The sequence below is a fragment of the Seriola dumerili genome, unplaced genomic scaffold (assembly GCF_002260705.1).
Source record: "Seriola dumerili isolate Sdu_G_001 unplaced genomic scaffold, Sdu_1.0 BDQW01000109.1, whole genome shotgun sequence".
In the NCBI taxonomy this organism is placed as follows: domain Eukaryota; kingdom Metazoa; phylum Chordata; class Actinopteri; order Carangiformes; family Carangidae; genus Seriola; species Seriola dumerili.
The window spans coordinates 556,728-578,688 of NW_019174364.1; the positions used below are offsets into that span (position 1 = coordinate 556,728).

At 40.2% G+C, this 21,961-nt stretch overlaps 1 protein-coding gene across 1 annotated transcript; it reads right to left on the reverse strand.

The window, feature by feature from the left end:
- Positions 1-3,534: 3,534 nt before the first annotated feature.
- On the reverse strand, positions 3,535-15,385 carry LOC111222957 (myosin heavy chain, fast skeletal muscle-like). The gene is made up of 39 exons (XM_022746895.1): positions 15,185-15,385; positions 14,636-14,779; positions 14,387-14,543; positions 14,081-14,108; positions 13,792-13,903; positions 13,611-13,703; positions 13,462-13,525; positions 13,265-13,363; positions 13,072-13,175; positions 12,531-12,669; positions 12,280-12,398; positions 11,933-12,082; positions 11,608-11,778; positions 11,217-11,523; positions 11,044-11,114; positions 10,865-10,952; positions 10,033-10,150; positions 9,823-9,946; positions 9,576-9,712; positions 9,226-9,481; positions 8,886-9,128; positions 8,619-8,795; positions 8,387-8,532; positions 8,195-8,285; positions 7,720-8,109; positions 7,512-7,638; positions 7,021-7,139; positions 6,729-6,925; positions 6,458-6,641; positions 6,211-6,376; positions 5,982-6,106; positions 5,292-5,600; positions 4,997-5,200; positions 4,782-4,907; positions 4,528-4,698; positions 4,329-4,433; positions 4,140-4,235; positions 3,817-3,948; positions 3,535-3,555 (listed from the first exon to the last, which is right to left on the reverse strand). Exons 1-39 carry the CDS (start codon positions 15,383-15,385, stop codon positions 3,535-3,537), a joined length of 5,811 nt encoding a protein of 1,936 aa, XP_022602616.1.
- Between the last annotated feature and the right edge of the window lie 6,576 nt (positions 15,386-21,961).

Consider the following 21,961-nt stretch of genomic DNA (forward strand, 5'->3'; position numbering starts at 1 on the left):
AACCTACTAGGAGGGAAACAGTACAAATCCAGGAAGTAAATAATGTAAGACATACAAGGCAAGTGATTACAAAATAAAACAGGAAATAAATCAAATCCAAAACAATCAAACATAAAGTGTCCAAAAGAATCCAAAGTCCAAAAGTGTCAAAACAAAAAGTGTCTGTCATTCAAACCATGATCTCTGTGGATCCCTCATCCGGAACCCCTCCATGGGGGGACAGAGAGGAGAGGAACAGGGCTAGAGAAGGAGCTCGAGGGCCGGACAGACAGGCAGGGCGCCTCTAGGGATGGCTCTGAGGCCGAACAGGCAGACTGGGGAACTCAGGAGGATGGCCCAGAGGCTAGACAGACTGGGGAAGCTGCATAAGAGAAAATCGGCTGGGGTGAAGGCAGGACCTCTCTGGAGGTTGAGCTGGAGACCGACACCCAAGACCGAGTTTCTCTGGAGGACGAAGGCTGGTCCCCTCGGGAAGCTGAGTAGGAGGGCGACAATGAAGGCAGGTCCCCTTGGGAAACCGACCATGAGGGCGATGATGAAGGCAGGTCCCCTCAGGAGGCCGAGCTGGAGGGTAGAACCACTGGTAGAGCCCCTCTGGAGGGCGAGCAGGAGGCTGGTGTCGCAGGCGGAGCCCTTCTGGAGGGCAGGCAGGAGTTGGCCGGACTAGTGACAGGGGACCAGGTGCGGGAGTCAGCCATACCACCAACAGGAGATCAGGAGCAGGAGGCAGCTGAACTGCCGACCAGAAACTAGGGTTTGATGTAGGCCAGGCCACCAACTGGGGGTCAGGAGCTGTGGACATCCGGACCGCCAGCAGGAAATCAGGAACAAAGGGTGGCCGAACCGGCAACGGAAAACCAAGAGCTGAGTTTGGCCAGACCGCCAACCGGAGATCAGGAACTGAAGATGGCCGGACTGATGACTGGGGATCAGGAGCAGAGGTCGGCCAATTCGCCAACAGGACAGTGACAACTAGAAACCAAGCACACAAGGGAAGTGATTTCAAAATAAAACAGGAAATAAATCAAATCCAAAACAATCAAACATAAAATGTCCAAAACAAGTCCAAAAGTGTCAAAACAAAAAGGGTCTGTCATGCAAACCATGACAAGTATAGTAAGTCATAAAGACGTAGCACCTTAGGAGACTTTAGGTTTACAACGCAGTGCTCTTGGGTGAAGTGAAGCTCCTAAAGGCTTCATTACGCCAGTATATTCCAGCTGGCATTATCTAACGCAGAGAGACTTCTGTGTCAGCTGTTGAGGATTAAAATATGAATTTTGGGCAGCCTGGTGAGGACCAGAAAAGAAATCCAAGAGTCAAGTCTGGTGTGCATTTGCTCCCAGTGTCAGTCAGTAAGGATATCAAACAGTAGGCTGGGGTTTTCAAAGGAAACATGATATGTCATTAGCTACTGCCACAGACACTTACAGTTATGGGTGTGGGGTTTTGGGATGTTTTGGCTTCTCCGATTCAATAAACCAGCACTCCTGCTTGCCAGCTGCTCTCAATAGCCTTGCTTGGATAAGTGATACCTTCTATCCAGCAGGCATACTGGCATCATTATGTGGCTCAAAGAGAAATACACTGTCTGATTTAGCCATGATATCAGAGCATCAGTGTTTGGCAAAGCCGTTTAAATCTTATTTTCATTTTAATGCATCATGTGAGGTATAACCAACAAAGCTCAGAGGCTCCTGTCTCACAAGTTGAACATAAGAGTCAGTGAAGAGATGAAGCTTTCAGGAGAGACAAGGTTCGATGCTGCAGAGTATGAACTCCCTTTGGGTAAAACTGCTTTTAATTACATTGTTATCAAGGATGAGCAGGTATAACTACCAGATAGATGGAAAACTAGTTTCAGCATCAGCTGTTGTATCTAAAACCTTTTTTATGTCTTACAAATATGATGACATACTATATTTCTACATATGTTTGCATTTCAAATTATTTTTCTGAAAAATTATGAAAAAAATGTTCAGTGGGTTGTGTTTGAAAGCTATGATTGATTACATACTTACAATTATGTACCAATTTAGCTCTTAATCTTTTTATGAATTATTTATGGTCAAAATCTGATATACTGTGGTGTTAAATTGGTCAATGACTGACAGAACTAGTGTGTAAATCAAGCTAATGATGCATCTCCCTGAGGTGGGCATAAATGTTCATGTGTGTCTTTTTGTGAATCCAAAACTAAAGTAACATACCATCTTTTCTTGCCTGTTGATATTTATGCATAAGACAGTAAAAGGACCAAAATACACAGTTTAAAGAGACAAATACTCATAAAATGTGCAACTGTCTCCTGTGTGATAGGCACAGAGAGTCCTCTAACAATAACTGCACTAGTATAAAGTCGTGTCTGACTCACAAGGAGCCAAAGATTCAGGAGCAAACAGGTGCAATAAGATCAGTGGTGGGAGAGAGGCAGCTGTCATTTGTCACAGTGTAAATGAAATGGCTCCCCAAAGAGGAAACACATAGTACTGAGCGGCTGCTGTGCTGCAGAGGACTGTGGAATTTATGTATCTTATTTATCTTTCTCTGCTGTCAGGAAGGGCAATGATGTAACAAGCAAAACACGCTTCATCTTTACTCCCACTTGCCACTTCGCAATATTGATTAAACAATTAATGTCTTGGAAAAAACAATGCCTCTACCAAGAGTTGACATATGAGAGCTCCAGCTGTGTTGTGTAACAGCGTGTGTTGAATTTGCACTGCTGTGTAGGATGAACACTTCATTGCAGGTAGACCAAGTCAGAGAAGCCCTACAGGTTGGAGGTATGTGTCAGACAATGACGAAGATGTGTTTTTAAATTTAGTACAATTAAGTGAAAAGTTTTGTATTAAAGATAAAAGAAAATAAAAATCGAAATAATATCTAAGAGTTTGGCATTTGCCATTCCTTTTGTTGCAGCCCTAAGTTCACTCTCTGGTGGTATTTTTTAATATGCTTAATGAAATTAGAGGCTGACTTTTGTATTTGAATTAACCCTATCAAACTAGGTGTGTTTTATCAATCTGCCCACCACTTTCTTACTCACTACAGAATTGTTCACCTCTCTAAGATGTAGGTATTCATCCTAATCTAAGTAAAACTTTTCATCTCATCACTGAAATGTAATGTTCTGATTAAGAAAACCTGATGAAGGCTCATGTGTCAAAAGACTGTCACACAGACTGGAATTGTTCCTGGATGTTCATGTGGATGTTTTGCTTAGTGGCATCAGTACTGTCTCTCCCATGTTTACTACATTTCCTCTTACTCTACTCTACTCTGCTTCTCAGAGTGTTTTTCCGTCCTGACGTGAAGACGAGACATGTAAGATGCACTTCTTTTTCTTTTTCTTTAACTCAGGGGTGGTGCTTGTTTTTGTGGTGCTTGTTTTTGTGGTGCAAAGAAACATTTAAAGGCGGCACATTGGCAACATATATTTATTGAATGTACACTACAATACTGAGTGAGAGCTGTTAAATAAAAAAATCATATTTTATGATTTTCATCTATATCTCTCAAAGATGTTGCTGATTATTCTTCAGCGTCCTTTGCCTAAAATGGAGAGAAATAAAGATAATGAATGTTCCACAGAGAGGAAAACTATTCTGTCATGCAACACATGTTGTAGTTTTTCACTCTTGCCATTTAAAAAAAAAAATTAAAAGGAAAAATTAAAAATTAAAAGAAAACAGTCACCAGTTAGAAATCTGGAGCAGTCCCACAACTGTCATGTATGCTGCTTTCCTCTAACACAATCAAGGACCACTTGACATTTTACGACAGCTCGTTACTTTAGTTACATGTCTTACTTACTTTTCCAATTTCCCGACTCTTTGCTCTCAGCTTGTTGACCTGAGACTCAGCGATGTCAGCTCTCTCCTGAGCCTCCTCCAGCTCGTGCTGAACCTTCCTGTACCTGGAGAGGTGAGTGTTGGCCTGCTCCTCCTGTGGGGAAATTCAACAAAGGAGCCAACAATCATGGAGACTGAAGATGCAGAGATGAACTGATTCTGGTAATTATGTTTTTTACAGTCAGACATTTTACAGACATAATGGAAATATGATATATTTTTTTCAGTTTCAAGGCTTTTTTTCAAGCAATATAGTTAATAAGTTTAAACGAGTTTCTGACTCACAGCCTCCTCAGCCTGCCTCTTGTAGGCCTTCACTTTCAGCTGCAGCTTGTCCACCAGATCCTGAAGTCTGCTGACGTTCTTCTTGTCCTCCTCAGTCTGCAGAACCAGGAATTCATAATTAAAATGTATTCATATGCATCATGTCTGCACCAATCAATAAAAATAATAATAGTAATGATTAAGAAATACCTGATAGGTGAGCTCCTTCACTCTTCTCTCATACTTCCTTACACCTTTGACAGCCTCTGCTCCACGTCTCTGCTCACCTTCAACTTCAGCCTCAAGCTCACGCACCTGAAATATAACCAGTGTCTGCTGTTACTTGGAGGTAAAAATGTAATACTGAAACTAAAGTTGAGATTTGGTTGGCAAGCAAATTCAACTTTACCCTGCTCTCCAGTTTCTGGAGCTGCTTCTTGCCGCCCTTCATGGCCAGATTCTCAGCCTCATCCAGACGGTGCTGCAGGTCCTTCACTGTCACCTCCAGGTTCTTCTTCATCCTCTCCAAATGAGCACTGGTGTCCTGCTCTTTCTTCAACTCTTCTGCCATCATGGCAGCCTATAATACGACAACCATGACTACAGACATTCCTCCCTTAACAGAAAGAAGGAAAGAGCGATATCTGAATCATTTTGACTCACATCAGTGATGGCCTTCTTGGCTTTTTCTTCAGCATTTCTTGCTTCTTGAACAGCATCTTCCACTTCACCTTGGATCTGGACAAGGTCAGCCTCCAGCTTCTTCTTAGTGTTGATAAGGCTGGTGTTCTGTTATAAAAGAAGCAACAATGAAATTTCATGTATTTAGCTGTAGAAGAACAAAGTTTCAATTCTTGCTTGTCAGCCTTTGAGGGTACCTGAGAGTGCAGCAGTCCCACACGCTCGCTGGCATCAACCAGCTCCTGTTCAGCCATTTTGCGGCCTCTCTCCGTTTGCTCCAGTGCAACTCTCAGCTCCTCAATCTCAGCCAGCATCAGGTTGTTCCTGCGCTCCACCATGGCAACCTGCTCTTTCATGTCTTCCTGACTTCTAATGGCTTCATCAAGATGAAGCTGAGCATCCTAGATTTTAAAACATTGATAGCTATATAAGCAAAAATACTGAGTTATTTTCTGGAAAGTAGAAATGCTCTGCCACAAATCCTTAAGATACCTTGAGTTGTCCTTGCACGTTTCTCAGCTGTTTCTGGGCTTCAGCTGCCTGGCGGTTGGCATGACTCAGCTGAATCTCCATCTCATTGAGGTCTCCCTCCATCTTCTTCTTGATCCTCAGGGCATCATTTCTGCTCCTGACCTCAGCGTCCAGCGTGCTCTGCATGGACTCAATCACTCTCTGGCTGTTCCTCTTGATCTGCTCAATCTCCTCGTCCTTCTCTGCAAGTTTTCTGTCAATTTCACTCTTGACTTGAGTGAGCTCAAGCTGAACACGCAGAATCTTGGATTCCTCATGCTCCAGGGTAGCCTGTGAACAAGTATGACCTTTATCAACTGGAGCACAGAACAGTTCCTTCATTAAAAATACAGAAACTGAGGCTGAGTCACAGTGAAGAAAAATAGCCATGAGGTGTCAAGTCCAAGATCCTTCACAAGATTAGTCTCACACAGATTCTGCTAATATTTTAAAACTGTCTTGCAGCTTAAACACGCTGTGCACTTTGTTCTTTTTGCAATATTTTAGATTTTGTATCTATATTTCATATTTCTATTTAAATTTGGTCTTGAATTTTATATTTCACTTTTCTTTACATCTTTGCTTAAACAATGGCTGAATGATTTGGACAAGGTGGTTCTTCTGTCACTGTAACTATAAGCTATCATTATTGATATGATGAATCAGTTTTACCTCAGCCTCCTCCAGAGCAGTCTGGATCTCTGATTTCTCACTTTCCACCGTCTTCTTTCCCTTCTCAAGCTCATGAATCGTCTTACCGGTCTCACCCAGTTGTTCACTCAGGTCTGAGATCTCCTCTGTTGAAGCATAAATTTTAGGATAACAAGCGATGTAAAAAACATTCATATGGATACTCAACTGAGTGCATATCTATTTGAGAAAATTAAATGAACTTTCTTACGTTGCAGGTTCTTGTTCTCCCTCTTCAGGGTCTCCAAGTGGTCCAGAGTTTCTTCATAGGAGTTCTTCATCTTGAACAGCTCAGTACTCATTGAGCGAGCCTCCTTCTGAGCTCCCTCCAGCTCTGCCTGGCTCTCCTCATACTTCTGCTTCCACTCAGCCAGAACCTGAAAGTACAACAAACAAGTGAGTGTTTTTGTTGCCTCATGTAAGTAATAAAAACCAAGTTTATACAAAAAATATCTAACCTTGTCAAAGTTCCTTTGCTTCTTGTCGAGGTTAGCAGCTAGAGCATTAGCTCTCTCCACATCGATCATCAGGTCCTCCACTTCACCCTGCAGTCTCTGTTTCGTCTTTTCCAGAGAGGCACATTTTGCGTTCACAGCCTCGATGGACTCCTCAGCATCCTGAAGACGCTGGGCAAGCTTCTTCCTGTGAGAACGTACAGTAAACAGGTTTAATGATCATTTACAGAATCAATGCAGGTGGAAACAGTGTGACTTCAGGACTGTCCATTACTTAGCCTCCTCCAGCTCCTCAGTGCGCTGGATGGCATCAGTCTCGTATTTGGTTCTCCACTGAGCCACCTCGCTGTTGGCCTTGGACAATGCACGCTGCAGCTCAGCCTTGGCCTCCTGCTCCTCCTCATACTGCTCTCTGAGCAGGTCGCAGTCATGACGGGCTGACTGAACAGCATGAGCCAGGGCGTTCTTGGCCTAATAATCCAAATGAAAACCTGATCAATATTTGATACCAATCGCCTGGTGGCTTTCTCCTCTGTGGTTATCCGTCTGCTTTCATAGACTGTTACCTTAACTTCCTCCTCTATGTGCCTCTTCAGCTCCTCAATCTGCTGGGTAAAAGCCTGCTTGCCTCTTGTCAGCTGAGAAACGAGAGCTTCTTTCTCCTCCAGCTGACGCACAATTTCACCTAATCAAAGATACAGTATCAATATAATGTACATCAGAACAACACTGCAAGACAATGTCAGAAAATGACACTAAGGAAAGGAAAACTAATTATGTACACATTGGGGTTTCTAGTATTGTGCAAGAAATATTTTGATCTGTCCATCTTGCTGAATAGAGCTTTATTTTACAGGTTTACCGCTTGTAAAAATGTAGGTGGAAGAGAGTGAAGGGAATGAAATAGGGTTGTAAAAACATAGGGTTTGATTCAGGTGTGTTCAGAACACATTCATTTTACCATACATTTTGCACTGCTGCAATAACTTGCCATGCATTGAGCACCGAGCATTTATCTTCAGGACAATGCAAACATCCCAGAAAGTGAGATTCATACCATTTTCAGTTTGAAGTCTTGCTTTTTGGACACTGAAGTCGTTTAGCTGACGGACATTCTCATCATTCTTGGATTTGAGCTCGCTCAGTTGATCTTCTAATGTCCTGCACAACTTTTCAAGGTTTCCCTGATAAAAGAAAGCATGTGTTGGATTAAAGTTGTTTATCATTACATTTTTGCTCCTTGTATGAAAATGCAGCGCTCTCACCTTTGATTTGGCGATAGACTCCATATTGCTGCTGAGGTCATCGATCTCCATCTTGAATTCACTTTTCTCTTTCTCCAGCTTCTGTTTGACTCTCTGGAGGTTATCGATCTGTTCTCCCAGCTCTGCCACACTGTCAGCCTGCTTCTTGCGCAGAGCTGCAGCGGTGGCCTCGTGCTGCAGGGTGGATTCTTCAAGATCACGACGCAGCTTCTGAAACTCTGCCTCGCGCTTCTTGTTCATCTCAATCTGAGCTGCAGTTGCTCCACCAGCTTCTTCGAGCCTCTCGCTGATCTCCTCAAGTTCCCTGGAGAGATCAGACCTCTGCTTCTCCACCTTGGCCCGAGCAGCCCTCTCAGCCTCAATCTCCTCCTCCAGCTCCTCAATGCGAGCCTGAAACACACAAGGTTTAAGAGAAAATCATCTGAGATATTTGACTGTTATCTTGCTGTTGACTGACACTTGTTCAAAAACACACCTGAAGTTCTTTTATCTTTTTTTGTAGCTGGATTCCAAGAGACTGCTCATCCTCAATCTTACCCAGGAGCTGGCTTATCTCAAAGTCCTTCCTGGAGAGGGAGGAAAACAATATGGCGTATTAAGGTTGTGTTTTAGTAGAACCTCTCATAGACTCTTTACTGTTAATGGATGGATAAAATCTTATTCTTACTTCTTTATTTTCTCCTCAGACTGCTGCTTGTCGTTCTCCAGATCCATTATGGATTCCTGGGCAAGTTTCAGATCTCCTTCGAGCTTCCTCTTTGCTCGCTCAAGATCCATACGGAGCTTCTTTTCTTGCTCCAGGGAACCTTCAAGCTATCAAGGAAAGAGGTGTTTCATAAAATCAAAATAAAGATATGATTGGTATGTTCACCATTTGCTCCCATAGGTGGATTACATACATCATCCACTTGCTGCTCCAGCTTGGTCTTGGCCTTTGTCAGAGTGTTGACTTTGTCTTCCTCTGCCTGCAGATCATCAAGGACCTGCTGATGGGCCTCCTGGAGGGCTTTCTTCTCTTTGGTCAACTTGGCAATGGTCTCATCTTGAGATGCCATTTCCTCAACCAGGTTTTTGACCTATGAATATTTACATGAACTTGAATTAAGAAAAGGTTTTTATCTACACAGATGTGAAAATATCTTGTTAAAAGAAAATAGTATTGTCACCTTGTTCTCAGTGGCATGTTTCTCCTTTTCCACCTTCGCCAGGGTGAGCTCCAGGTCATCAATGTCCTTCTTCAACTCAGAGCACTCATCCTCCAGCTTCCTCTTCTTTGCAGTCAACTCAGCATTCATTTCCTCCTCATCCTCCAGCCTCTCAGTCGTCTCTTTGAGTTTGGCTTCAAGCTGGATTTTTGCTTTGATGAGCCCCTCACACCTTTCCTCAGCATCAGTGAGGTTTTCACCTTCCTAAAAGTCAAAACAAGGACATTCATGTCAACAAATCAGTAATTTGATGTAGGATATTAAGTAGAAATTACACATACAGCATGGTGATGCAACTTACAGACTGCACTTGCAACAAGAGATCATTCTTCTCCTGCAGGAGAGAAACCATCTTCTCCTCCAGTTCTTTCTTCTTGGCCAGGGCCTTTGTTAGGTCTTCCTTGGTCTTTTCAAAGTCCTCTTTCATTTGGGCCATCTCTTTCTCAGTCTCGGCACTCTTCAGCAGAGGCTTAATCTTGAAGTACAGCTTCATCCATGGCCAGGTTTTGACATTCATGAATGAGCGGATGTTGTACTGGATGGAGAAAATGGCCTCTCTGATGAAAACCAAGAAAAAAATGAGTTAGCATTGTTTATCTTTATAAATAAAGTAGATCAAATTCAGACATTGATAACAGACAGACACATTACCTCCTTTCCATCATCTTGACAAACTCGCGTCTCATGAGGTAACCTCTGCAGAGAGCCTGAGTCATTGTGACCAGTTCAGCCAGTTTCTCATCTCTCATTTCCTCCAGAGTTCCCAGCAAACCAGCTTTGAAGAACACCTGAGAGTCGACAAGAACAACTGAGAGTCAACAATTATAGTAACTTGACCATAGCTGATCTTATACCCCTTTGTAAACCGCCTTTTGCAGAGGGGTGTTTCTTACTCTACCTTGGTGTGGCCAAACTTGTACTGAGTGTGGTCCACATCGATGGATCCCAGCAGTTTCTCTGAGGCCTTCTTGTTGTCGATAAACTGTCCCTCTGGGATGACACTGGCATTCAATACTTTATATCTATAAGTAAAGTTTTTATTCAGTTAGAAAGCACCAGTTTGATGATAAACACTTTTCAATGCCTGCAAAGACGATATTTCTACTACCTCTGTTTGAAGTCACCATAGAGGATTCTGCTGGGGAAACCTTTTCTGCAGATCCTGATACCTTCCAGCACACCATTACACCTCAGCTGGTGGATGACCAGGAAGTTCTCCATAAGACCTTAAAAACATGCCAAATTCAGTTTTGTGTTGCATGAATAGAGTATTATACTGTGGCCCTGGGAGTTCAGCTGCAACTTAAGAAAACACATGCAAATAGACAAAACACAAACAAATTCAGAAAAAAACATCATCATTAATTTGACAACACGTGCCGCAAATACTCACAACACAACGGAAGTGTTTCCAGGGGACACTAAAAAGTGATGAACCTGGCTGGGATGCACTTGTTGTTCAAACCCTTGTGACTTTTGAAGTTAAAAGCATTGAACAACAAGTGTGCATGAATGTATTATAATATAATCCAGTGTCCCAGCCAGGTTCAACACAAGTAATTTTTTGCCTTAATTCTAACAGCAACAGTTAAAGAGAGACAGAGAGAGAGCGAGAGGAAGGGAGGCAATGATATGTAGCAAAGGGCCACGGGCCACTCGAACCCAGGCCACTGCAGTTAGGACTACACCTTCATGGTACATGCTCTACCAGGTGAGCCACCCACCCGGGTGCCCCTGCATCACTTTTTTGTGTCTACTGGAAACGTCTGTTGTGTTGTGGGTATTTGTGGCGCATGCTTTGTCAAATTGATGAAGATGTTTTCTGAAATTGTTTGTGTTTTGTCTATTTGCATGTGTTTTCTTAAGTTGCAGTGCGCTGAGCTCTAAAGGACATCGTAGTATTCTTTTTAAGTGCATAAATCAATAGGTACTAGGATTACCTGGAGTCTTTGATTCATTGGGAATCAAACAACGTACAAAATGAGGATGAGTGCTCCTCAAGTTGGTCATCAGCTTGCCCAAATTCTCCTGAAGAATTTAAAGGACATTTAGACATTATTGCAAACGGCACCAAATGAGTCATAATTGCAGTGAAGTATGGAAGTCGTTCCATACTTACCCTGAACAAAGCAGACACAGTCTGGAAGGAGCCACCCTTCTTCTTGCCAGCTTTCTTGCCACCGCCCTCAGCTGTCAGTGGAACAGTAATTACATTGAAATGGTTAAATTCAACAGAAGTGGGGAGTTTGAATTTTAATATCTCATAATGTTGAGACAGATAACAGCATATACCTTCTGATCCGGCATGTGATGCATAAAGGAAGGACAGCAGTTTGACTGAAGACTTCTGGTAGAGCTGAACCACAGAGTCGTTCAGGGGATCTTTGTTCTTGTCCAGCCAGCCAAGGACATTGTAATCAACAGTGCCAGCATAGTGCACCAGAGAGAAGTGGGCCTCAGCTTTGCCTTTGGCAGGTTTTGGCTTTTCAAATGACTTGTTTTTCCCAAGATGCTGGTCGTACAGTTTGTTCTTGAAGGTCATGTCTGTTGCCTTGGGGAACATGCACTCCTCTTCAAGGATGGAGAAAATGCCCATTGGCTGTCACGAGGAAATGATTATTTAAAACAAAAGATTTCCAGTCAGACAATTTTCTGTATTTGTGAATATACAACATCTTCTCACCTTCTCAATAAGCTCAATGCAGGCAGCCAAATCCATGCCAAAGTCAATGAACTCCCATTCAATTCCCTCTTTCTTGTACTCTTCTTGCTCCAGGACAAACATGTGGTGGTTGAAAAACTGTTGCAGTTTTTCATTGGTGAAGTTGATACAAAGCTGCTCCAAGCTGTTGAACTAAAGAGATAAAGATATCAAATGTCAGCAAAGGCCTTAACACTAACTAAACATGAATTTATTAATACTCTTAGCTTTGATGCTCCCTGATTTTGAATTGAAAATTGCAAAATTATTTAAATAAAGCTGTATAGTATCAGCCAAACATACTTACATCAAAGATTTCAAACCCAGCAATATCCAGGACACCGATGAAATAGCTTCTGGGCTGCTTGGTATCCAGCATCTCATTGATTCTGACGACCATCCACAAGAACATTTTCTCATAGACAGACTTGCAGAGAGCCATGACGGAATTGTTGACCTGATTTTGCAAACGAAAGGTACAACACATTATATATTGTAAAAATTAACAAAAGGTAATTCTATGTTGAGGGGTTAAAACAAGCTAAAGAGAATACAGAGCTGAGACCATTAGTAGAGAAAATATTATCAACATGTTTCTTGATATGTAAAAACAGAAAACAGACTTTGGTGTTATTTGTGTTTTGTCTCCTATACCTGAGGGACAGTTTGACCTTTGGTCACGTACTCGTTCCCGACCTTCACTCTGGGGTAGCATAATGCTTTGAGCAAATCAGCAGAGTTCAGACCCATGAGGTAGGCGATTTTATCTGCCACTAAAACAAGGAGAACACAAATAGCCATCTTTAGAACCCATAATACCAGGGTGAAGTCATCAGTGCAACTCTTAAATCACGAGTCCAAGCCAGTGCTACTACATTGAAGCTGATGGTGTGTGGGTGTCATACCCTCAGTGCCATCAGGCTCAGCCTGCTCTTCACGCTGCTTCTGCTTGAATTTCATGTTTCCATGATGTATCACAGCTCCAGTCAGCTTGTACATGCTCGCCTTCTCTTCTGCAGTGAAGCCCAGGATGTCAATAGCAGTCTGTGGTAAAAAGAGAAGGTTTTAAAACACAAGCTTATATTATTCATGGAAGTAAACAGTCATTGCTGCACCCTACCCCCACATAAGTTTAGCATATATCACATACCACAAAGATAATACAGCTTAATTAAATTTTAAAGCAATAAGCAGCATGCTATTGGTAATATCAAAATGGAGGAGGACATTAGAAACCCCTCTGCATATAATTCAATCAAGTAAACTACCACCAATAAAATAAAATACCACCAAGATGAATCCTCAAAGCTTTAATAAAAAATAGGATTTATTGCTCTAATAAATTATTAACTGAGTGTTAGTAATGCAAATATTAATTGTGACTGTGATAAAAAGCCTGATTTGTTGTAGCAGTAAATGCAAACATCGTAGCAAAGTTGTCCTTACATCAGTAGCGATGAATTCTTCAATGTCATTGATACTCTTGACAGTGATTTCACCCTGACTGATCATAGAATAGTCATATGGATTTGTGGTGATCAGCAGAGCCTCTGAAGAAAAGGAAAAAACCCAATGTAAATAAAGCAGAATACATCACTTGCTTTATAATGAATGATACCATTATTCACTAATGTCACACCTATCAGCTCAGGTTTGTGGCCTGTCATGATCTGATAGAAGATGTGGTAGCTCCTCTCAGCAGACAGCTGGAACGTCACTCGAGACTTCTCCAGCAGATCTGTCGATCACACAGTTAGACACCGGTCAGTTCTGCTCAACAAACTGAGGGTACGAGAACAAACTAAGGTTTGTGTGCTGTGCCACATCTAGCCTTACATGTTTCAATGTCTGCTGAGGCCAACTTCCCAGTTGTTCCGAAGTGGATTCTGATAAATTTACCCTATTCAAAAGAAGACTGTGAATTAGGATTATTACTTCTTAAAAACTGATATTGTGCCAAAAGAATCAGGTTAGCAAACACTTACAAAACGGGATGAGTTGTCATTCCTCACAGTTTTGGCATTTCCATAAGCCTCCAGCAGTGGGTTAGCTGCAATGATCTGATCCTCCAGCGACCCCTGAAAATGATGTTCCATGGTGTGTCTTAGTATTTTCTTATATTCATTTTCATAAATATCATCATGTACAGTATATTACATTATTTACCTGCATTTTTCCAGCTGACTCTGTTGCTTTTTTTCCTGAAGCCACTGCGATTGTCGCAAAGTACTGGATGACACGTTTGGTGTTGACAGTCTTTCCTGCACCGGATTCTCCACTTCAAGCATAAAAACAGGTCAATCAACACCACGACCAGCTTGTTAAGACTCCATTTGATCCTACTCTGTTGTTTCAATTATGTCAAAGAATATAATGTGCTTAAACCTTCCTTCAACATGTAACTGCATTGATTTCAGGCTTGCACTTATTTAGAGGAACCATTAGTAAAACTTACGTGATAAGGATCGACTGATTCTCACGGTCTGTGAAAAAAGCAACATATTGATTAGCATTTTTCTGCTTTGTGTCTATTATTTAATCTAACAGATGCCAAAACTATATACCAATCACATGGATTCCTATATCAGGTCAAATTATTTAAGAACTAAACAGTGGGTTTCTGTTAGATACCACTGAAATATGCTCCACAAGATAAGTTTTTTTTTAACTTCAAAACATTTCATACACACTGTAACTTTCTCCTTCATCTCATATGATCCTGGTTTTGCATTTAAAAGATGCAAAGTTTTATCTCACACACCAGTGAGCATGAACTGATAGGCGTTATCAGAGATGGAGAAAATGTGGGGTGGAGCCTCAACCCTCTTTTTCCCTCTGTATCCTGCTACAACCACTGAGTCGTACACCGGGAGCCACTTGTAGGGGTTCACGGTGACACAGAACAGCCCTGAGTAGGTCTGTGGGGACAAAGAGGACTGTTACTCACACACATCTCCCCGTAGTCATCTTACATTTAATGTGCTTATGTGTTGCTTTAGTTCAAACTCACGTAGATCATCCATGCTGCATAGCGCTCTTTGAGGTTATACAGCACAGACGGCTCACTGAGGTGGGTCATCATGGCCATGTCCTCAATCTTGTCGAACTTTGGAGGGTTCATGGGGAAGATTGCATCTTCTTTTACAGTGAGAGTCTGTTACAGTGACAGAGAAGACACAGGACTTAAGTTACAACAGTGGACCGACTGAGGTGGTTACAATGCATTACTATGTGTACTACAGTCCACAGGTTAAATGATCAAAAACAGATTTCTCTGGCACTCCAAAATCAGCTCCAAATCTAATCTGTCTGATTAGAGAGAAATTATAGACATGCACTGAATTCATGCACTGTCAACTCATTTTACTTTAAAGAGACAATCACTCAGTCTTGCATTCAACATTCTTTGAAACCACATTAGCATCAGTGCAGATGTATATTGTAAAATGTTTTTACGGCAGTTTTGGCTGTGAAATTAAAATTGATGTGATTTTAATGTTCCTTCTTTTATATGACAAAACTGTACAACTTTGTTTTATTCCAGTGGGATCACTCTCACCTTTCCACAGAGAGTCTCCACGGTGGCTTTGCCGCCTTCTCTCTTCACAAGTTTCCCCTTGAGGTACATTTCAGCAGGCTCAGTCACAAAGTAAGCTGTTTTAGCATCAAAGGGAGTGTTTTGAGCTTCAATTCTCTCTCTTTCTGGCTTCCGGAGGTAAATGGCCGCCGGGCCAAAACACTCCATTTCTGAGTCCCCCATTATTGATGACCCTTCACTGCAAGTAAGTAAAAACAAGGCAGCACTCAGTTATTTCAGTCCATCAATCCTCTGCACATATGAGGGTGCTCTGCTGCTGAAGAAAAAGGAAATGCTGTTAATGTTACAATGAATGCTACACTTGAGAAACAGAGAAAAATTGACAGGGCTTTGATTTTAGTTAAGTTTGTTTTATGCCAAATCAATTAGATAATTAAATACAAAAGCCGCATTTACACTTTGCAAGATCGTTAAATATTCTGTGTAATCATTCTGGATGCAATGACTTCTTACATGCCCTACAACCTCTTTGTAATAAAGTATGAGATTGACTAATACTAAGAAAAAGACAGTAACAATTTATCTCTGCTTATTTATGGATGCAAACATCATTAGTGATATGTTTATAATTGGCTATTAATTGTTACTCAGCAGGTAAAACTTTCTCTTTCACATCACATATACTTTTCACATATGTCCTCGACTATTAATTAAAAATGTTTTAGACTAAACTAAACACTGATAAAAGAAGTAACATACCTTCTTTCCTCCCACTAGAAGAACAGATTATGATGTTCTAATGAAGGATCTGAAGACAGAAACACAAATAGTTTAAATTAATAACTGCAATTAACGTATTTCATATTAAAGTGAACTTACTGTACACTGAAGTGCTGGCATAAACACAGAGCAGTTCTGTATTCACTTAGTCTGGCAGTAAGTAGTCATGCCCTGCATTGTTCATTAAGCTGTTGGCTTTCCTCCTGCTAATAAAAGACTGTAACTCACTCACCTTGACTGGTCGCCTATCAGTCCTTGGGGGCGTCCAGCCCTCCTTCTTATATAGAGAGATCAGTGTACACTCAGCAGAAATGACTGGCTTTATTTGGTCATGTAGTTTTACGCTCTTTGCTCGAGTATTTTTGCCACTAATCTGATCTCAGGCATCTTTTGTCACTGATCAACAGACAGTTTATCATAGATTAAACTCCCTGCCGCTTTTACTCTCAGAGTCACTGAGGTTACAGAGGCAAGTTTTAGACAATGACAAGAATTTAATATTACAAACACTTGTTTGAATGATGGAAATGATTATTGTTAATTAGTGTGTATAAATTGCAAAAGCCCCTTACTGGTATCATCACCAGGTTAAATCAGCTTTATAAACTAACATACAGAGAGTTGATGTGTTGTTTTTGATTTATTTGTTTTAAACAGAAACAATAATGTTCTTGGGGTTGCCATGTCTGTGGAGACAAAGCACATATGTTTGTCTCATTGTTAACTATTTTACCAGACACTGTTAAAATGGAGGCAGAATATAAAAGTGTATAAATAGATCAAGTCTTAACAATGCAGCATTTTTTTAACCTTGCGTAAATATTGTTCTGGCAGCTGTATCAGTTACTGAAGTTCAGACATTGTTTTGGTCTTTAGAGTAATCTCCTTAATGCACCTTGGCACTGCAGAGGCTCTGAGTTTAGCCGTGGAGAAGCTCTCATATGTCACTGGTATTCTGTTGCAGAAGCCTTGCAAGTCTTTCCTGTGACAAAGGAGCAGAATTGGACTGAACGAGTTGCTAATCTAAGAACCTGTGAAAATGATGATACCTCATGATAGCAGGAACGCTCGCTGAGGTCTGCGTATTATAAAATCCCAAACCTAATTAGATTTGTTCTGCAGGGAGGAAGGACAATAGAAAGTAGAACAATATTCATATTTATAGCGCTTTAATTTCCTCTGTCCTGTAAAATGTGACACACAGCATGCATCCTGTGAGAAACAACTTGTCAAACAAATGGCGGTGGCATTTGCTTTGATGTTCTCTTGATACAAAAGTCCATCACAAAGCGCTATGTCACCACACCTTATGTCAGAATGTCTGCGTATGCTGCAAATAAAAACATATTTTAAAATATTTTCATTCAAAATGCTGTATATTTAAATAAAAACTGCAGTGTGGAGTGATAATTAGGCCTGTCAAAGTGTCTCATTATCTCGTTATAACAGCCAAGGGTGATCTTGGAGCAGAGCCTACGTTTGAGTTAATGCGATGAAATTACAAATGTCTTAATATCACTGATGCACACCTCGAGTTCGAAAACATGACATGGGGCATGTGTGCTTTATATCATTACAACTCTCAGCAACGTGTAACATTAAGTGTCTAACATTCATAATCAGTAGGTATACAAACATTTAATAAACTGACAGTATAATGTTGTATTCAGATATATGTGTTTAATCAATTAAATATTAATGAATATGTCAGCTATCTTAACTCCTCCTGTGGATACCCAAGTGGCAGCTTTTTTAAACAGGCATTGAATGACAATATATTCAAACTGGTGTAACAGTATAAAATATGTCTTCATAGAAGAAGCTGTAATGTTTGACAAATACTGCACATTAATAAACCCCTTAATGTCCTTATATCTGCTCACAACTATTTCATAGTGTGAAAAACATGAATTACATTTTTACATTCTATTTGTAAATGCTAAATAGGGAGACTCAAAGTGAAGTGTTACTCAAATGTTTGTAATTTTGACAGTGTTTATAATGTTATTGTCACACAACTTAATACTTGACATAACGCTGATTAATGCAGAAGAAAGTGGTGTCAAAAGTTTTACATTTTTCTCATCTCTGCCATATTATTCAAATGTTCTATTCTGTTTGGGAACAGAACTGAATTTACCAGGTATCTAAATCGGTCTAAGACCACTGCAGTCCTGTTTTTAGACTAATGACATATTATCCCCAAGAATTTCTGCAATTACTGTGGAATAATTCAGGCTCCACAGCCATATTGGCCTGATTATACTGCATAAAGGAACAGATAGGTGACGATTGCAGGGTTCCTCCTTCTATTTTTGTACGTACTACTTCCCAACAAGTTGACAGTCTGAGTCATTAATTGCTACCTTAATCAGTACTGTACCCATTTATTCATTTACTCTGTCCCTCTGCTGTTTTTAGTCCTTTCGTTCGCCTTCTTTCTGTTGCTGTACACTTTGCTTGTTTTGTCTGTAGGGAAGCAGTGTCAGGTTTCCATTAATCCCCTACTGACAGTACTAACACATTCTGAGGATTGGTTTCACAATTTTTGACCCACATTTGGCTCTAAAAGCTCACACCACTCTTATAAACCTACAGAGTGCCAAATATTTAGTGTTTCACTAGCTCACATTTGATTTTTGTTGTGGTTTATGAAGGTGTGATAATCCTAGAGCTCAGACTGGTGACAGACGTGTCCATCTTAATAGGGTCGTCTGGCTGGGTCTAGTCGAGGTCAAAGGGCTTCAGCTTTCTAGGGACTACCTCTGAAATCTGATATGTTGAACTACCAGGACCACATCAGACAGAATTGTTAAAATATCACAAAAAGGCATTCGTGGAACTTAATTTGTTTTTGTTTTTTTTACCGTAGTTGACTTGCACAGTAAATGAAAAACCTGTTCTACACCAGTGTTTACAAACATTACTGACATAAACAAACCTAATACAGCATCTGAAATTATTGATACAGTTGTTGTAATGTTTTGATTTTAATTGGATTTTCTGTGACATCATCAGGTCAAAATTTTCCTGTACTTAAGTTCATGATTCCTGCAAAACTAATGACATTCAGCCTCAGCTGCACTTTGCATTTGGTGCTGGTGAGCATCGTTACAGCTCAAAGCACCACTTTACCAAAGAACAGCCTCATAGAGCCGCCAGTATGGAAAAATGTCCCCAAAACGTCAATCAACCATCAACGCAGGACAAAAGTAAAGAGCTTCAGTTGCTTGTTTATTAACTGACATTCAGTTATAACAGCAGAGGCAACAAAAGTGACAGCAACAAATGATAAAATGACCATATTGGTTTTCTCTGGCGCAAATGATGATGGAAAAGTTTAAATCCGCAGGGGTCACCTGGGTTTAACTCTTTCACATTTCCATTATAACATGTTTCTGTTTGGCCATGGGTTTTTTTTTCTGAAACCTCAACACAGCTTTCTTTAACAATAATATTTCAAACTCTAATAAATCCCATCTTCTTTGTTTTTTCTTTACCCCAACTTAATTTATCCTTCCTAATTTCCATTGCCATACATTTTAACAAACTGTACTTCTTTTTTTTTTAAATCACTTTCACCGCTCATACTTTCCAGCATATCAGGTTGCGTCTCTGCATTTCTGACAGTATAACCGGTCAGGAAGGGGGATTTGGCGGGTGGCTCAGACATTGCCCTGCTCATCTCCCCTCTGTGCTGCTGAAAGTCAAAGACAGCTTTATCCTTGTGTCAAACCCGTGCTGTTGACAAGTCAGCTGTTTGATGTTTCTGACCTCATTACATCACCTATTCTGGCAGTTCTTATGAATTGTTGCGTATCAAGCCCTGAACATTGAGCTTCATAGCATCTTGGTTCGACAGTAAACTCTAAAACTGTGGGTTACGGCTCTATTGTCCGATATGGAATCTGCAGTGAACAGATGATTAGATTTGTGTCTCCAGAATTTTCTAGATGAGCGCTTGTGTTGTCTCAAGGGTGCGGATGTATTTTTAAACCCTTTCTTTAAATGGTCTTGTTGTACTGTGTGTCATGACAGATGAACTGAAGACAAGGCCAGGCTTGTAGCTTGACCTTTCTCTAAGTCAAGTGTTTGTTCCCCATAAGAGGCAAGAAGGGGATCATGTTATATGATGTGTAGTAGTTTGCATTCTTTCCTTGTTGAAAGATGACACTGAACTGGCAAAGATGGGCAGAGGGCATTAAGAGCTAAATACTGAGGACTTCACACCCTACAAAATAGGCCTATATGTTCAATAAAAATGTGATACTTGATCTCTTATGCTCCTGGCTGTGCTTATTTGGAAGAACTACAAATATAGCTGTCTCCTCAGCAATGTTCTCAATGCTCAGCCATTTGTCACTACTTCAAGTCTTATTGTGGAACAACCTTTGATATAAAACACTCACTTCCTTGGCGTTCCTAAGTCTCCTGTTTGACAAAAAGGGCACCATTACTCACAACTCTAAGATGTGAGTCCAGTTTTACAGATAAAATAAATGATTAATTAATAGATCTAATGACGCTTGTATCAATTTAATGCCACTGCTTTCAGATTTCTTTAATTCTACTGTGTACATATACTCTGTCAAATCATTGTGCAAATTAAAGTAATAATAGAGTGAGAAATTACATAAAATTACAGAATGGGAACGATGCACAGCCAAAAGACACGATACAAAGCCATTAAACTTGTTAAGTTGTTAACTGAATCTCGAAACAGGGATAAAATCATGTCAATGTATTCTTTTATTGCAGTATAAATAAACTATATAGATTAAGTACATTTTATGGAAATTTCATTAAGAAATACTTTAAAGACAGACTGAACAGACTGGAAAGATTGTTTTTGTCTTAAGTGATTTAAATACCTGACAAATCAAGATACTTATCACATTGCTGCAGAAGATCAGTCGATCCAGTATTGGGAGTGATATATAATTACCAAAAATGGACTAATACAGTCAGAGATAATAAAGGCGTAGGTATTTAAAAACAACAATAGGAGGATTTGGATTCCTTATATCAGTTTATTAAGGATCGTTTTTTAAAGTTATTACAAGCAGCTACTAGACTGTAGATCTACGGTACGATTAGTTTCTTAAGTCAGAATTCTAGTGTCAAGTCTCAAGTAAGATTGTATTTTCATTATTATTTCTTTACATTCCCTTGCATCTTCTTGTGCATTCGGAAAAGATAAATCGCCTATAAACTGATTTATGGTCAATGTTAATTTATACAGTATTAAAACCCTAAGCGGAGACGTCACTGCTTATGCTGCAGCACGAGCAGAGGTATCAGTGTGTGTTGAGGTTGACTGTTAGGTTTATTTTCATCACAAGACCCCATCCCGACACGTTGCAACATTTGTGTTGAAGCGTATAGAAAAACTGTAAGGTCACTAGGTTGACGGGAACATTATCACCACTTGGCAACAATTTGCAGTTATTGTGACCCAGATGACTTTTACATGATAACAGGCGACAGTTGACAACCATGTTAACAACCATGTTACTTGAATGAATGATGAAGCTACACTGGCCACATTTAGACACAAAATACAACACTCAGGATCACAGTTGAAGTCCAGTGTTACTATAAGTTCTTGGATTTACATGATGATTCAAAATTTCCAATTATTTTCTGTCTCGGAACGTACTTTTAAATTGTCTTATGTAAATGCATGAGCTGAGCTGTAGTTTATAATGCATAATTATGTATTCATTTATAATTTTGTGTACTTAAGGAGCACTTATTGGTTTTGATAAATGTATCTCTGTATGCAGTTGTTGAAATTGTTTTCTATTGGATTATATTGTAATAAATAATTGAAATACTCCAGACAGTTTAGTCGCTATAGTTGAGAAGCTGCATGATTTGGATAAAATTGTCAATCTCTCTCTACAAGCTTTAAGTTAAAGGGTATCACCATTGTATTTGAACTATGTTTGTATTATATAATTTGAATCAAGAATTAAGAGAGACAAAGACAGTCAATTGCTTGTAGATTTATTTCTT